The sequence below is a fragment of the Parus major genome, chromosome 20 (genome assembly GCF_001522545.3).
Source record: "Parus major isolate Abel chromosome 20, Parus_major1.1, whole genome shotgun sequence".
Classification (NCBI taxonomy): Eukaryota; Metazoa; Chordata; class Aves; order Passeriformes; family Paridae; genus Parus; species Parus major.
The window spans coordinates 7,398,616-7,414,412 of NC_031788.1; the positions used below are offsets into that span (position 1 = coordinate 7,398,616).

The following is a 15,797-nucleotide window of genomic DNA, read 5'->3' on the forward strand; positions in this document are numbered from 1 at the left end:
TTTCCTCGCAAATGCTCCAAGCCACTGGCAGCTCGGCTGTGCCACCAAGCCTTCTCCTCTTCCTCCTCGCTGAGGAGCAAAAACTGGTGAAGCACAGTGAAATGGTGCTGCCCCCAGTTTAGATCTGAGCCATGGGCAGGAGATGAGAGCACAGCAGGGATTATAACACAAGTCTTTAATTTTTTTAAAAATGTCTTTTAAATTTTATATTTTAAATATAAAGAATCTATTTCAGGACCGGGGTGATTCATAGTTCCGTGTTTCAGGCTGAGGGCAGATGGGAAGGCCTCCTGGGAACCCCTCTCTGCGGGGTTGGCCTCCTGCCCGGGATGCTGCCCTCTCCCTGCGACCGCTGTTCCCAGAGCGGAGAAGGATGGGCAGCAGAAGGCAGTGAGCCCACACACCCCCCTGCATCCCACCCTGCTGCCTGCCATGGCCCAGCCTGGCACACCACAGCTCCTGACCCCATCACTGCCCCCTTCTGAACGCCAGCCTGCCTTGGGAATCCTCACAAAAGGCAGCGTCGCTGTGCAGAGCGAGATGGAGGAGTCGGGGGCTGCTGTCCCAGGGTGGCCCCATGCCAGCGAGGAGCCAGCGGGGTCCCGGAGCAGGGTGGGGGGCACCGGGGCTGATGGCACCAGGGAGCCCATGGGACGGGGGGGAGACTGTACTGGGGCTGGTGGCCACGCGGGGATGAATGGCACTGGGACCAATGGCCACCCAGGGACAGACAGCACTGCAGCCAGTGGCTGCCCAAAGGCAGATGGCACTGGGATAGCCTCGAGAGCTCTCGCTGGAGCAGTTGGTACCACCAGGAGTGGGCCCAGATGGGGGCCACAGGCAGTTCCTGGCCCCCTGCCAGCAACTTCTCCTTCCACCCTCCCTCCTCCTTCCACCCCCTCTCTTTCCCAGCGCCTCACCGTGGCCCCCCTTGGCCTCTCCTCCCACTCCTCCCATCCTCCAGCACGGCCGCATTTTTCTGGGTTTGAGCTCATTCTTTCCACTCCCCTCTCTGCTGCCTGCCAACTTTCCATCCCATGGCCCCCCTCCCCCGTCTCCTGCCACAGGGAAACACCAGCTGCAGCTGCAGGAGGGACCAGCAGCAGCAAGGAGCCCCTGTCCCTCGGGTGCAGCCCCCACCCCCGGCGTGCCTGATGCTGTGTGAACCACAGCATCGCCTCCAGCAGCACCAGGAATCGGCCAGCCGGGAGCGCCAGGGAAGAGCAGTAGGAGCAAAGCAGCAGCGAGGATGGAGCAGCAATGCCATGGGCACTAAGGAGCATGGAAAAAAATCTGAACACCCACCTCCCCAGTTCTGAGGGCAAAGCTAGGGGTTTTCATCTCTGGAGAGTCTAGTTTCCCATAGGGAGAAGGTGCTGCCCCATCCCAGTGTCCCATCTGTGCCAGTCACAGCCAGTGGCTCCCCACAGTCTGACCACAGAGTGAGCGGAAACTCCCGACCTGCGTAGGAGGGCACTGCTGATCCTCCCTGGCATCGGGCCCGAGATGCTGAGCAGGTTCCCCCATGGAATCCCAGCTGCTGGATGGCAGCACAGCGTAAAAACAACAGGCAAAGCCCACACAGCTCCAGCATGGCTTCCCCGGGTGCCCAGGGTCACTCCCTGCTTGCTGCAGCCAAGCACGTCCCTTCCTGGCTGTGCCATTCCGCTCGGCTCCTGCTCCCTGCCCCTTCCCGGGGCACCAGGAGCCACCAAGCACCCGGCTCCCTGCCCAGGCTGCAGCTCCCACGGTGCTCAGGGACTTTAAACCTGCAGCTCAGCAAAGCTCAACCTTTCCCACAGGCTTTTCCAGAGCTGGGAAATGCAGGGGGCTTCACAGGGGACAACGCTGGACCACTGGGTAAGGAACTGGGACCTCCTCCAAGGGTAGCCGAAGGAAGCCCTGGACAGAGGCTGTCCTTGCCCCAAGATACTCCAGCTAATGGAGGAGCCAGCCAAGGCCTGGCTAGAGCAGGAAGCAGATCCTCAGCCCTGGCCATAGGCAAGGAACAGAGCTTCAATCTGACCGTGTGGATCTGGGATGTGGCTCCCCTGGGCAGGGACCCAGCAGAGAACAGCACCTCCCTGATGGATTTATTCTGCAGATCAAGGGTTTCCCCATCACATCAGTACAGAGAGAGCACAGAAACACTGGTGCCAGTGAGACATGGCACAAAGCCCTGGCACAGTACAGTCAGGGTGCCAGGTGATGCCGCTGGTGCTCCCCTACCCCCTCTTCCCAGGCTCCAGGCTGTCCAAGGTGGACAATGCCATGGTGCCCTTGCCAGTCCCTGCTGCTCTGCAAAGGACAGCATTGCAAAGAGGACCTGCCACACTCCTGGTAGCTTCCAGCCCTGCTCTGGGGCACAGCTACCCCTCACCTCCAGCTCTGCAGGAGCAGCTGTGATCCAAAATCTCACCACTCCAAGGGCAGGTACCCATCCCATCCTCCACCCCACATACCTGGTCCCATTTATCTTCTCTCCTGGAGGAGAGTGGCCAGATCCAGAGCACCCTTGCATCCCTCAGCAGTGAAAACAGTTCCACATCCTCAGCATCACTCCAGCCCTGTCTGAGCTCTCCACAGAGCCACTGGTCACACTGCAGAGAGCAGAGTCCCAGCTGGCGTGTGCGGAGGGACAGGACCGTGGCTCTCAGAGCACAGACAGGTCATGGCAGGACTTGGAACGGACTTTGAGGGCCACTTTGCTGCTGTTCCTGGCCACCAGCCTATCGAGGAAGTGCCGGGCTCTGCTGGTGAGGCTCTCCTTGTGCTTCTGACTGGTCGTGGGGTGCAGGTGGGATTTTTTGCCCCCTTGGCGCAGGCGGATCTGCCGCACCACCCCCTCAAAGAGCTCAGCCACGTTGTGCTGCAGAGCCGCTGACGTCTCAATGAACTTGCAGTCAAAGACGGCGGCGCAGGCCTGGCCCTCTGCAAGGGAAGGACAGGGAAGGGACACGGCCCTGCTGTCACCCCAAATGCTGTGGGACGGGCACTGCCACATGCACAACAGCAGCTGCACATCCAGGGACAAGGAGACAGATGTGGGGGAAGCAACTGGGCATGGAGCCCCCGCAGGGGTCTCCACCAGCCAGAACCTTCACTCTCTACTCACCTTCCTCAGACACCTCTCGGCACCGCACCAGGTCAGTTTTGTTCCCCACCAGGATGATGGGGATGTCCTCAGCCTGGCGCGCGCGGCGCAGTTGGATGCGCAGCTCTGAGGCGCTCTCGAAGCTGTCCCGGTCAGTGACAGAGTAAACGATGATGTAGGCGTTCCCTACCTGCAGGCAGTGGCTGCGGCGCTGGCTCTCCTCACCCTGTCACCACATGGGGAATAAGATGTCACCAATCTGTGGCCACGACCACTTCCAGGGGACAGGAGAGCACCGTGGCACTGATGGAACCTGTCAGCGCACCCCACCAGACCCTACACTGTGGAGAACAGATGTGTTACCCTAATAATTAAATGCAGATTAAAAACTCTTGATTTTGAGGGGAATATTTGGGAGTTTTCCTCTATCAACAAACTGGGACTGTGGGCTCAGCTTGGTGCGGGGGGGGTGAGGCTGAATCCCCTGGGAATGCTCTGGGACAGTGTGGTGGGTGCTAAACCCTGCATGATCCAGGCACTGCTGGGCAGTGTGGGAATAAGCTGTAGTGGTAAAAAAGGAGGCATTTTCGGGGTGTTATGGTGCTGGGGCATCTTTGGGCAGTGCAGGTAAGTGCCAAACACAGCCCCAGTGAATGTAGGTGCTGCACCCCTGTCCACAGCTTGGGCACTGACTCCATCCCCACTCCTGGGGACTCACTGTGTGGTGGCACCTGCAGGCATGCAGGGCCCTGGCATGGAGGGAAGGAGGGAGGCATTTGGAGGGAGGCAGTGACAGCAGCACTGATATTTCTGCACAGGAGATACCTCATCTTCTGGGCATGAGGAATGTCCTATGCCAGGCTCTTGGGGGCACCATTCTGTCCAGTAAAGTATTCTGGCTGGCCATACTGACTTGTGGATTTACCCAGTTGGATCCTTCAGCCCCACTCCCAAACCATTTCTATGCATTTTGAAGTGGGTTATCATACAAGAACCCACACCAGTGAGGACACAGCAGGCAGCCTCCCATGCTCGGGGAGGGTGGGCACAGAGCTGGGTAGAGATGTGACCCAGCCTGTCTTGCCCAGTGTGTATCCTGTGCTCCACTCTGGTGAGCCCCACACATAGACAGGGTAGCCCCAGGTTGCCCTTCAAAGAACTCAGAGGCCCCAAGACAGCACTTGTACCCATACAATATCACTCCAACACCCAGCCCCGCCATACCCGCTGCTCTGGCTCCCAGGTGTCCAGCACCAGCAGCGTGGTCTCCTCGCCATCCACGGTCAGCCTGCGCTCGTACGCGGCCCCTGCGGGACACCACGAGAGCTCGGTCAGCGCCGCATTCCCTGACAGCAGCGTCCCGGGCTCCTCTCCGCCTCACACATGGCTTTGTCCCAGCATGGGGCCACAGGATGCCCCGCAGGTGACTCTGCAGCAGATCCCCCCACCAGACACCCACCTCCGTGCTGGTCCAGCAGGTCCCTCTCCTGGACGCCGGCGAAGAGGTTGACCAGGCTGGTCTTCCCCACGCCGGGGTCACCCAGCAGCACCACTCGGTACCGGGGCTCCCTGAGCCTTGGGGAGCCCGAGGAGTCGGGGGACCAGCTGCCGCGGGGGGCCCTGCAGCCCGGCTCGGAGGCGGTGTGGCCGAGCTGGGGGTGATAGGGCTCACCCCGCGGAGCGGCCCCAGAGCCACCCGGCCGCGGGAGCGGGGTGCTGGCCCTCCGCCGCAGCGGGCTCCTGCTCCCGGGCTGCGTGTTCAGGGTCATCACCAGCACCAAGGGCAGGGGGGCCGCAGGGTGGGCGGGGGAGTGGGTGTCGCCCCGAGGGGCACCCGCACCCGGCAGCCCCCGACCGCGCCGCTGCGGCTTCTGGAGCCGCTCCCGCTCCGAGCCGATGGCAACTCGGGCACAACTTTCCCGGGACACCCGTATCGCCGTCCGCCCCGGGCTTTAAGCCCCGGGAGGTGGAGCCCCTCGCCGCTGCGATCCTCCCCCGTCGGACACACCCCCGCCCGCACTGGCCTCGGCCCGGCCCAGCCGCCTTGTCCCGGTCCCCGAGGTCCCTGAGGTCCCCTCGGGGCTTGCGGTGCCGGAAAACGGCGAATTCCCCCGGGACCCGTAGCTCGGTCACGGGGAGCAGCGGTTACGTGGGGATGCTGCGGGATGCGCTGCCGCGGGCGGGGGCTCCACCACGCTCCGGTCCTGTGTGGAGCAGCATCACCCCGGCTCCCGGCCGTGCTCTCGCCACCCCAGGCTCGGTTCCGCCAAGGAAGGAGCGAGCCGAGCCCGGTCCGGTCCTGCCCTTCCCACGGGAAGATGTGCTTTTTCAGGACCTGGAAGCCCGGAGCCCGGCTGTGCAGCTCCGTCTCCAAAATGCAGTGATGGAATACGAGGCTGGGGCTCTCCTCGCACGGACAATAGCAGGAGCTGTTTTTATTTGAACCTGTCTGTTGATCCCAGACACTGGCAGTACTGGCCAAAAGTGTTGTCGTGCAGGCACTGTTCTAACCCTACACTGGGTCACCAATCCTCCCACACTGGGATATATTGGCAGAGCCTCATGACATCAAGGCTGCTCCAAGTACATCATGATCAGAGATGGGGAGGGCAGGAATGACAGTAACACCTTTATTGTGCCATAAAATCACATCAGCAAATGCCCAAGGTGCTGAGCAGGCCTGGGGGGAAGAAGGGCTGAAGGCAATGGAATCAGCTTGGCACCTCATCCAAGCCTGGCTGCTCCAGGCACTGGGCATGGGGCTGGCATCAGAGGAGCAACAGCTCCTTGGTGGGAATGCTGAGTACCCAGCATGCAGCTGAGAAAGAGGAGAGTTAGGAGGGCCAAAGCACAGAGGGGGAATAAGCCATTGTGCTTTGGCTGTTTCGGTATGAGGAGGGGCAGGAGCAGGGTGACTGCTCAGATGGTCTGTGCTCAGAGGTGTCCCGTTCCCTGCATGGCAGTCCTGTCATCAGGGGGCACAATGTGGGTTGAGGGAAGCCTGCCTTGTGTCAGCTGTGTCACCCTCTCTGTGTCCCCAGGGTCCTGCACTGACTTTCAGTGGGGTCAGCCCAGATGCTTGTTCTGGGACCCAGGACCATGCAAGCACCTAGGGGAAGAGGGAAACGCTTTTAACCTAGGTGAGGGTAGTGCCCAGCTCCTGTTTAGTGTAAACCAGAGCCAAACCTAACCCCCAGTTAACCCAGCAGTATTTTCTCATGCCTCATGGTCTGCCACAGTCACCAACCACTCTGCCTACCACCAAAATCTGTTCCAACCCAAGCCCTGCTCCACCACCCTCAGACCACCCTCTGTATGGCAGACTCAGCTCTTGCCAGCCCTCCCAGAGCAGCAGAGCCAGACACAACTCCTGGGCTCTGAGAGGGAGAAGGAATGAACTCAGCTGCTCTCATTGTCAGTCCTGAAAGACAAACAGAAGAAGAGAAAGCCTGTTGGAGCAGCCAGGTACATCTGCTTTCTCGCAGTGGGGACAAGTGCAGCAAGCTGGGCTTGCTCAGAGATGCCTCATCCATCTCCGTCTAAGCCAAGGACAAACTGTGCATCCAGAGTGTCCCAGCATAGGGCTCCAACCTACTGGAGAAATCCACCCAGGGCCTCTGAAAACGGGAGGATTTTTAAGGAGGGGAAGCTGAAATGCAGATGGGAATGGACACAGGGGAGTTTACAGCTCCTCTGGGCTCCACACACTGCCAGCGACATGCAGTGACCCAGGGAGGGCCAGCACGAGCACTGTGGTCCTCTGCACCCTCACATTCCCAGGCTGAGCAATTTGTGGCTGATTTTGCTCTTTCAAGATGCAAGTCCAGTGTCTGGAAGCAAAGGGTTAATTAGCAAAACGAAGGGCTGCTGATGTCGTGTGAAAAGTTGCAGAGAGGTCAGTGGGAAAGGGCTGAGGATGGTGGAGAGGGCTCTGGCACAGGCTCCTGCCTGTCAGGGTGGGTAAGCACCAAATGCCTGACTTGTGATGTTACAGAAACTTTCCACTTGGGCCTTCCTGCTATTTTTAACTCTTCTCCCATCCACCCTCAGTAACCCCAGCCCCACCAGCTGCTGAGGCTAATTAATTCCCCTTTTTTATAATTTTTTTTAAAAACAGAAAAAAATTAAGTTCCACTAATCTATCACACAGCCACTCGCCTCCTCCCTCCTGACATGTTCCAGGCTTTTCTCCTCCTTCAGCTCGTGCCTCCATAGCTACAGCCATATCTGTCTTCCAGCTAAAACACAGACCCTGGTGAAGGAAATCCAGCCACCCTTGACACCCACATCCCTGCTGCTCTGCTGGGTGAGTGTCTGCCCAACAGGGTGATATTTTCATAAAAAAATGTGTGTGCACCCGGGGGGGCAGGAGCTGGAATACACCAGGAAAGAATAATCCCATGAGCAGACCTCCCCCTCCCCCCCAGCACAGGTTCCCGTGTGTCACAGGGCTCTCTCCCTCACGGCTGATGGGAAGATCATCCCCACAGGGCAAATGGGATTCATTCTCAGAAATGGAATTGTTTGACATTTATAAGATCAACACAGTGTCTTTAACCGAGGATGGAAAGCAAAGGTAACATGACTGTGTAGACTCATTTCACAGTGATGTGAGCAACTAGCTTCCCAGATTATTTTCCATTGTTTTTTCTGTGTCCTGGAGTTCTGCCCTCACCGTGTCCAGCCAGTTCTGACAGCAGGTCTGCACCACTGCCTTCATCCTCTGCACAGGGAGAAATAAAGTCACTGCTCATTCCTCAGAGCTGGGAAATGTCCCCTTGCACCAACCCTGACCTTACCCTCAGGCACTGCTGCTTGCACTGGCAGCACGGAGGAATTTGTCACCGTGCCTGCTGCCACTCCACACAGGAGTGGCTCTGGGAAGCAGAGTGGTGTTCCAGCAGCCAGCTGGAGGCAGGGACGGTATGGAGGAATGGATTTAGTAGGCTGTTGCAGAGGTGATACCGCTGATGGCCTATGGGGAACCCCTCCCAGCTCGCTCTTTTGTCCGCTTGGCAGTTTCTGTTCCTCCTGGGACACTCCTCCACCCCAGTGATCCTCACCATCCTCTGCCCTCCGGGGACCCCCGGGCCCCATCGCCCCCCGGGAACACCTCTTCGCTCTGGGGATGCCCCGTATCCCCCGTAACCCGAGCCGGTCCCCACGGCGACAGCGGGTGGGCTCGGGGACCGGGCGGGGCCCAAGCTCACGGGAACGGGCGGAAGGGACGCCCCCTGGCGGCTCCGCCGTGGCACAGCACCGGGACAGGATCACCGGGACGGGATCCACCGGGACGGGATCCACCGGGCGGGGTCTGGGTGTCCGGGCTGGGAGCGGCTGTAGCAGCCCGAGCAGCCCGGCGGGACTGGCCCTGAGCTGCTCGCGGAGCGGCCAGGGCCGGGAGGGAGCAGAGGAACGGCCGTCCCGGGAAGCCCGGGTAAAGACGGGCCCGGTGCACGGGACCAACGGGGATGGGCAGCCGCCTCCGGCCCCGCAGAGCTGCTCGACTCCACGGGAGTTCCGTGCTAATGCGCACACAGCCGGTCCTACCGGCGGGGTGGCAGCGAAGACCGGAGGTGTGGGGAGCGGCCGAGCAGGTGCTCCGTGACGGGGCCATGTGGGTGACCAGTGCCGGGTATGACCTCCGGCTATACCGAGCGGGAACGGCTCGGGGAGGCCCGGTGCAAAGCCGCGGTGGAGAACTGTGTGTTGTTCCACGCGCGCCGCGGCTCCGGGACAGCGTGGGGAGCGCTCGGGGCTGCGGGCTGGGCCGGCGGGAGAGCAGGCCCCGGTGTCCCGGCTGGCCGCAATGTCGGGGCAGCCAGCAGGGTCGGGACAGGCCACATTTCCTGCTCAGAGCGCAGGACGGCGACAGCCCGCTGTGTCCGGTCACTCGCGGTGCCCGGTCAGTCGCGGTGCCCGGTCAGTCCCGGTGCCCGCTCGGGTCGGGCGCGGCCCCGCGCGGTCCCCTGTCACCACAGCAACTGGCGGCGGGGGCTCAGCCAATGGGCGCGGCCCCCGGCGGGCAGCCCGCGGTCTCCGGGGCAACAGCGCCGCCGCCGCCGCCCCATTGGTGACGCCCAGCGGAGGGGGCGGGGCCCGAGCGGGAGGGGCGTGGCCCCACTCGCGGCACCGGGGAGCCGCGTGTCCGCCTCGTGGGCTGCGCGTTCCCCGCCCGGCGCTCCCGTTCCCGCCGAGGGCCGACCCAGGGGGAGACGCCGCTGGAATGGGTGGCAGGGATGTGTTCACGAAGGCGTCGGTGTTCCCACAACGCGTGGCGCCGAGTGTTGCGAGCCCTAGTGAGCGGCCCGGGGAGTGTTCCGAGCCGGGGCTCTGCCCGGACGAGCGAGAGCAGTGGATGTCCCGGGAGCCCCGTGGGCCGGCAGGGCAGGGTTCAAGCACGGGGTGATACTCGGTGTTCCGAGCGGTCAGACCCGTGCACAGGCTCCCGGCGAACCTCGAGGGGTGTGGGTGCTCCCGAGGGTGCGGATGTCAGGGTCACCGGGGACATCGGGGTGCCTACACCGGGGGAGCGGCGGGTTACTGGCAGGAGCTGGAGCATTCTCGGGTGTGTGCCTCAAGGCACAGAGGGGTACCGCCGTACCGAGATGCTTGTCTGAAGGTACCGGGTGTCACCGGGCGTTCTGTGCTGCGCGAGTCGGGGCACTGAGGGCTGCCGGGTTGCCGTGGGGGCGGTATCGGGGCCATCGGCGTGCCGGGCTACCAGGGAGTCGCGGGGCGTGCCGTGCCTAGCGGGGGGGAGTACCGGGGAGTACCGGGGAGTACCGGGGTGTGCCGGGTAGCCGGGCGGTACCGGGGCGTGCCGCCCTGCCATTCTCTCCAGCAACCCCTCTCGGCGAGCGCCCATTGGCTGAGCGGGATCTGCCCCCCCGCCACGCGGCCAATGGGCGGCGGGGGGCGGGGCCCGCCGTTGACAGACCCGGCGCGGCGGTGTTTACCGGGGGCGGCGGGGGCGGGGCGGCCGTGCCTATAAGAGCGGCACCGGGGGGCGTGCGGCTCCCGGGCTGCCCGCACCGCCCCCGCGCACCCCCGACCCGCACCCGGACCCGCCGCAACCACTGTACACCATTCCCGACCGAAGCATCTGCCGACTTAACCGAGGAGGCATCACCGGGGCGGCGGGGAGCGGAGCAACCCCGGGGCGGAGCCCTCACGGTGTGCAACATCCCCGAGCAGTGCGGAGCATCCCCGAGCCGATACAGAACATCCCGGAACATCCTCGAGCCAGCGCCGAACATCCCCGGGTTGGTGCGGACCATCCCCGAGACGGTACAGAGCATCTCGGAACATCCTCGGACCGGTACCAAGCATCGTCGAGGTGCTACAGAGCATTCCGGAGCATCCTCGGACCTGTGCAGAGCATTCCGGGACAGGACCGCTACAGAGCATCTCCGAGCCGGAGAACACCGGGCCATCCCAGAGCCCTTCCGGAGCATCTCCGTGGCCGCCGCCCCGGCGGAGTCGGCTCCGCCGTGCGCCCCCGGGCCCCGTCGCGGCCGCCTGCGCCCCGCCCCGCCGCCGCCCGCTCCGCACAATGGGGGCGGCGCGGCGCGGCGCGTAGCGGCGGGCGGGGAGGCGGTGGCGGGCAGGGAGGCGGCGGCGGGAGGGGGGGAGGAAGAGGCGGAGGCGGCGGCGGCGTACCCGGCTCCAGGATGGTGCAGCGCGGCTCGCGGGGCCGGGGGGCGGAGGCTCGGCGGGAGCCCTGCACCCCACTGCCCGCCCGTGACACCGAGCCCGCCTGGTGTAAGACGCCGAGCGGGCACATCAAGCGGCCCATGAACGCCTTCATGGTGTGGTCCCAGCACGAGCGCCGCAAGATCATGGACCAGTGGCCCGACATGCACAACGCCGAGATCTCCAAGCGCCTGGGCCGGCGCTGGCAGCTCCTCCACGACTCCGAGAAGATCCCCTTTGTCAGGGAGGCCGAGCGCCTGCGTCTCAAGCACATGGCCGACTACCCCGACTACAAGTACCGGCCTCGGAAAAAGGGCAAGGTGGGCACCGGAGCCGCCCGCCCGCGGCTCCCAGTGAAGATCAAGCCCTCCGTGTTGGGCCGTGTCTCTGCCAGCCGCAGGCAGCCCTCCAAGCTGCCCAGCGGCCCCGACACCCCGCAGGAGCCCGCACCAGAGGTGCCCGCTGAGGACAGCCCTGTGGTGCCTGGCACGGCTGCCTGGCACCCGGCACCCGACGGGGAGCACAGCCCCCAGGAGCCCCCTGCACCCCTGAGCCCTACCACACCCTGCCCGGAGCCAGGGAGGTCCCCAGAGAGCGGGTCCCCCTCTCCTATGTCGGCTGGGTCCCCTCCCTCTTCCTTCAGCTCCTCCGACGAGGAGCTGGAGGAAGAGCTGCTGGGGATCATGCCCGGGCGGGCACCTGCCAATGCCACCTGTGGTGCCCTGGACTGGTCCGTCTTCGACAAGGACCACGACCTCTACCCGCGGGGAGGCTCCTCGCACTTCGAGTTCCCGGACTATTGCACGCCCGAGGTGACGGAGATGATAGCAGGGGACTGGCTCATGTCCAGCATCTCGGACTTGGTCTTTACCTACTGAGTCCCACGCTCTGCAGGTAACGCTCATTTTTATTTTCACCCACAATCAGGTCATATCAAAAAACAACCCAGGAAAAAAACAAACAAACCGAAACCAGCTGTTTACATGCAGGAATCAGGTATTTTGCCTTGAAGCTGCTGGAAGGCAGAGCCCCTGCTCCCCCCATCCCCTGGCACACACCCATTCTCCATCCGTCTGTCTGTCCGACTCTTGCCTCGTGCCCGCGGGACGCATGGCCGCCCGCCGCGGTTATTTGCCCGTGAAATGCATCTCATCGGGTTTTCATTGTCACACCCGGCCGCTTTCCCCCATGGCCCCGGCGCTGACAGCCATGGCTGCTCCCGGCCGCTCCCATCTCTGCCAGCATCGTGTGCCCTCCCGCTCTCCAGGAAGCAGGAGCATCCACGCCACCCCAGCTCTTGGTGCCCATCCCACCTTCCCCATCCCTTGGAGAATGGCTGATTCCGTTTGGTTTTTGACTGCATTGAATGCATGGCTTCAATTTTCTCCTCTTCCTCTTTGCAGCCCTTGGGGAGGGATGCCGAGCCATGCCAAACTCTCCCTTCCCAACTCCCTGTTTTGTGAGGGGTCCCTGGCTTGGGGGTTCAGTGTCCCACAGCAGAGTCTCCTTCCCTGTGGCACCTGCTCCCCGCCACTGGCTTTGGGAAGAGTGAAGTTGCACACACGTGACGAGCACGTGGGCGCGGGAGGCTGTGTTATTTCTCTCGCCAGGCAGTTGTGCAGGAAAAGCTGTGCCACGGAGGGAGCCCGTGGCCGGAGCCACCCCAAAATTGTATGGGAACCAGCCCTTCACTAAGCAGCCAGCCCTCATTTTAACCTTGGAGCCTGTGCCCGTGTGGGACCTGCTTTGGGCTGGCTGACCTTGGCCAGTGGAGCCGCGTGTCGCTGTGCCCAGCCGTGGCATGTGGTGCTGCCGGGATGGCAGGGAGCAGCCTGGAAGGGGAGGGTGGCAGGGAAGGGCAGCTGTGGGAAATCTGCCTTAAGCAACCACCCAAACTAGTCCAAGAGCAGCTGCAGCCAGTGCTGGTGGGCGTGTGCGGTGTGGGTGATGCTCTGGCACAGGGCTCCTCCACACAGCACCACGCTGGACCCCGCTGCCGGCCGCGCCAGGAGCAGGGACGTGCTGGCAGGGAAGATGCTGCTGCAGCGGCTCCTCCAGCTGGGATTTTCTTTGCTTTTCCTAATGGCTCCTTCCTGCGACAGCCGCCTCCTCCCACTGCCGGGAGCACGTGGCTGCAGTGGTGGCTCGGCAGCTGCCGCAGGCTGTGGTTGGGGGGGCAGGGGCTGCGCTCTGGTACAGCTGTGCTGGGTGGGGACCCCACACATCCCTGGGGACGTGGTCATGGCTGGGGCCGGCAGCGTCTGCAAGAGCAGTACTGGGCTCGGCAGCAGCCGCTGCTTGAAGCAGCCCCTGCAGTCCCCCATGACCCCGATTCCCAGGGACTCTGGGTTTGTGGGGGCTCCTCGGACCCTTCCCTGCCAGTGGGGTGCTGGCGGTAGGGGAGCACCCGCTGCCTGGGGCTCTGCCTCCCTGTTTTGGGCTGCCGGTTCCCCCAGTCGCAGGCTATCCTGTGCCTGCCCCTTGCTGTCAGGCTGGACTGAGCCGTGACCAGGGGAAGGACATCCCCCTCCCATGTCCTGACATCCCCTGAGGGTGCCTCGGAGTAGGTGCCTGGCCCTGCTGCTGGAGCCGCTGGTGGCCCTGGCTCAGCCATGGGGATAGGCACTGCAGCGCAGGGAAAGGTGTGTCCCCGGGTCCTTTGCAGGGATGCTGGATGTCCCCCAGCCCAGTCCCTGGGGGCCCCTCGAGGCCCCCCGCGATGGTCAGCCATCAGCAGTGTAGATGTGTCGGTGTGTAGCGGTAGCTGTGCGTGTGTGTTGGCATTAGCCACGGTGTTTCAGTACCCCCGTGCGGGTGCCAGCCTGCGGAGCCAGGCGGGCATCACGCATCAGACACGTGTTCCCTGGATAGAGCGCGTCCTCTTCTCTGCGTCCTCTCCCTTCCCGGCCGACCCCCACCGGATCCAGTCCCGCCCCCAAAGGTGGAAAAGCCAAATAAGCGCCGGGACAGCCGTGATTCTGGCAGCCTGCTCCCGCCTCACCGCCGCCTCGGGGGGACTTTGCCTTCCTAGCCCCTGGGCAGCCCCGCGCCAGGAGCATCTGAAGCCCCTTCCCATGTGTGAGCCGGGTTTGGGGTTCCCGTGGAGTCCGGCGGCCCCAGAGCTCTCTGACACACACGGATCTCACCCAGCACCTCGGTGCCTTCTTGGGGTGCACAGCCACCCCATGCTGTGGCCAGGGGTTCTCAGGGAGGGCGCCCTCAGTCACCTCGGTCACCTGTCCTCCATCCCTGTCCATGGGGAAGCCAAAGCCCCCAGGTACCAGCAAGGCCTGAGGCCACACTGAGGGTCTCGCATCACACGTGTGCTTTGCTGACCCTGCAGCTCAGGGCTCAGCTTCCGTTCCTAGGGGGGACACAGGTCCCGGTGGTTCCCTACGTGCTGTGCATCACCCTTGAGCCAGGGTGATCCCTCCACAGACTGTCAGGCGAAATATTTCCTCAGGAGCAGGTTCTGGGTCAGTGCCAGAACCGGAGCCAGTGCTGGGGTCTCCTGCCCTGGCCGCAAGCACAACATCATCCGCTTTGTCCCCGTCCTCACCCCTGTCCCCCTCCTCGAGTCTCGCCGGGTGTGTTTGTCAGGGAGAACCGTCGTGGACAGTGGTGGATTTTCTGTGCCGTGTGGTTGTAGTGCTTAGAGACCCCCCCAGCGTGCGGCCCCCTCCCGCTGCGCCCCCGCTGCCCGGTGCTGGCTGGCATGCGTGTGCGAGCGTGTGTGCGTGCGCGTGCGACATCCCGTCATCACTCCAGACAAAGCGAATAATAATAATAATAATAATAGTAATAATAAAAATAAACCAAACCTCTCTCAGGAAGCAGCTGCCCTGGCGGCGGCCGAGTGGGCCGGGGGTCCCCGGAGCTGGCGGGGCCCCGGCGCAGCCTGTGGATGGGCGCCAGCGCTCGGGGTCACCTTTGTAGTGTTGTGTTAGTGAAGGGTCCCTGTGTCTGTTATCTTGGAGAAACGGGATTTTAGCCGAGGGGCGCTGACCACCCCATCTGGGCCCGTCTTGAGGGGTGTGACACAGCTGCCCCTTGCTCTGCAGAACCTCGGCTAACAATGATCCTGACTGTTGTGATTATGGAATAAAGTGTGTTGGTCTACTCCCCACGGCTCTGGTTCCTTTTGTGCTGCCTCACTCCTCCCAGGGGAATTTGGGATTCCAAGGGCTATGTGAGATCCCCAGGGAGATACGGGATTTCCAGTGGCCAGGATCCAGCTCCCAGGTATATCGGTTCCCACCATGAGCCCCGGTTCCTATGGGCTCTCCCGCAGCGGGGAGGTTCACCCTCATCAGTGAGTGTGGGCTGGGCGTCCCTGGGAGCAGTGTGAGCATGTGCACGTATGTGCACGGATGTGCTGTGCATATGCAGCCCCTCGCCCCACCCGTGTGTGTGTGTGGGCAATCCCGGCACCGCCCCCGACTCCGTTCAGCCGGGGGGAGGTGACCGAGGTAATCGGGGGGGAACCAGGGAGGGAGGGAACCGGGGGTGCTAATCCAGACCCACGGGAGGGCCCGGAGGGGGGGGCACGAGGTCACGCGCCACTTGATCACACCCAGACCCCTGCCCCCCGTCTCACCGCAGCTGTTGCCACGGCAACAAGAGGAGCCCAGAGCATCCCCGGGTACTGCCAGCCCCTCCTGCAGCCCCGGCGCTGCTGGGGACCGGGCTGTCTCCGAGGGAGGGAGAAGTGCAGGGGTTGCCCATGCTACTGTGACCCCCCGAGTCTGCAGGCTGCACCCACGGGAGAGCCCCCAGCACCGCCCGGGGCCTGGGCGGTACCACAGGAGCAGCAGTGCTCCAGGGAGCCGTCACTGCTGCCCCCGGCAATGGGATTGGTCTCCGCACAGGGGCACGGCTGGGAGCAGGGGGGATCATGGCGCAGCCACAGTCAGAGCTCTCTGGCCATCATCACTGCCACCACTGGCCACACAGGGCTCTTGTTCAGCGTCCAATGTGGCCCACACAAGCACATGCACACATTGCCACT

The 15,797-nt window shown here is 63.2% G+C and overlaps 2 protein-coding genes across 3 annotated transcripts; one reads left to right on the plus strand and one right to left on the minus strand.

The window, feature by feature from the left end:
• Positions 1 to 2,020: 2,020 nt before the first annotated feature.
• REM1 (RRAD and GEM like GTPase 1) lies at positions 2,021 to 5,034 on the minus strand. Its single transcript, XM_015647774.3, has 4 exons — positions 4,554 to 5,034; positions 4,319 to 4,401; positions 3,116 to 3,320; positions 2,021 to 2,931 (listed from the first exon to the last, which is right to left on the minus strand). The coding sequence occupies exons 1-4, from the start codon at positions 4,861 to 4,863 to the stop codon at positions 2,654 to 2,656; spliced, it is 876 nt and encodes a 291-aa protein (XP_015503260.1). The 5' UTR covers positions 4,864 to 5,034; the 3' UTR covers positions 2,021 to 2,653.
• Positions 5,035 to 10,752: 5,718 nt separating this feature from the next.
• On the plus strand, positions 10,753 to 14,915 carry SOX12 (SRY-box transcription factor 12). 2 transcript variants are annotated; one of them, XM_015647087.3, is made up of 2 exons: positions 10,753 to 11,601; positions 11,717 to 14,915. In XM_015647087.3, exons 1-2 carry the CDS (start codon positions 10,768 to 10,770, stop codon positions 12,482 to 12,484), a joined length of 1,602 nt encoding a protein of 533 aa, XP_015502573.1. In that variant the 5' UTR covers positions 10,753 to 10,767; the 3' UTR covers positions 12,485 to 14,915. The 2 variants fall into 2 exon arrangements, with proteins under 2 accessions (XP_015502573.1, XP_015502574.1); XM_015647088.3 differs by having other exon boundaries at positions 10,753 to 11,825.
• Positions 14,916 to 15,797: the final 882 nt, after the last annotated feature.

Excerpts from the sequence above, each read along its gene's own strand:
- SOX12 (XM_015647087.3), top strand. The coding sequence starts at position 10,768 with ATGGTGCAGCGCGGCTCGCGGGGCCGGGGGGCGGAGGCTCGGCGGGAG. Across the intron at positions 11,602-11,716 it reads CGGACTATTGCACGCCCGAG|GTCATATCAAAAAACAACCC; the intron begins GTGACGGAGATG and ends ACCCACAATCAG.
- REM1 (XM_015647774.3), bottom strand. The coding sequence starts at position 4,863 with ATGACCCTGAACACGCAGCCCGGGAGCAGGAGCCCGCTGCGGCGGAGG. Across the intron at positions 4,402-4,553 it reads CCTGCTGGACCAGCACGGAG|GGGCCGCGTACGAGCGCAGG; the intron begins GTGGGTGTCTGG and ends GGTGTCCCGCAG. Across the intron at positions 3,321-4,318 it reads CCTGGGAGCCAGAGCAGCGG|GGTGAGGAGAGCCAGCGCCG; the intron begins GTATGGCGGGGC and ends ATGTGGTGACAG.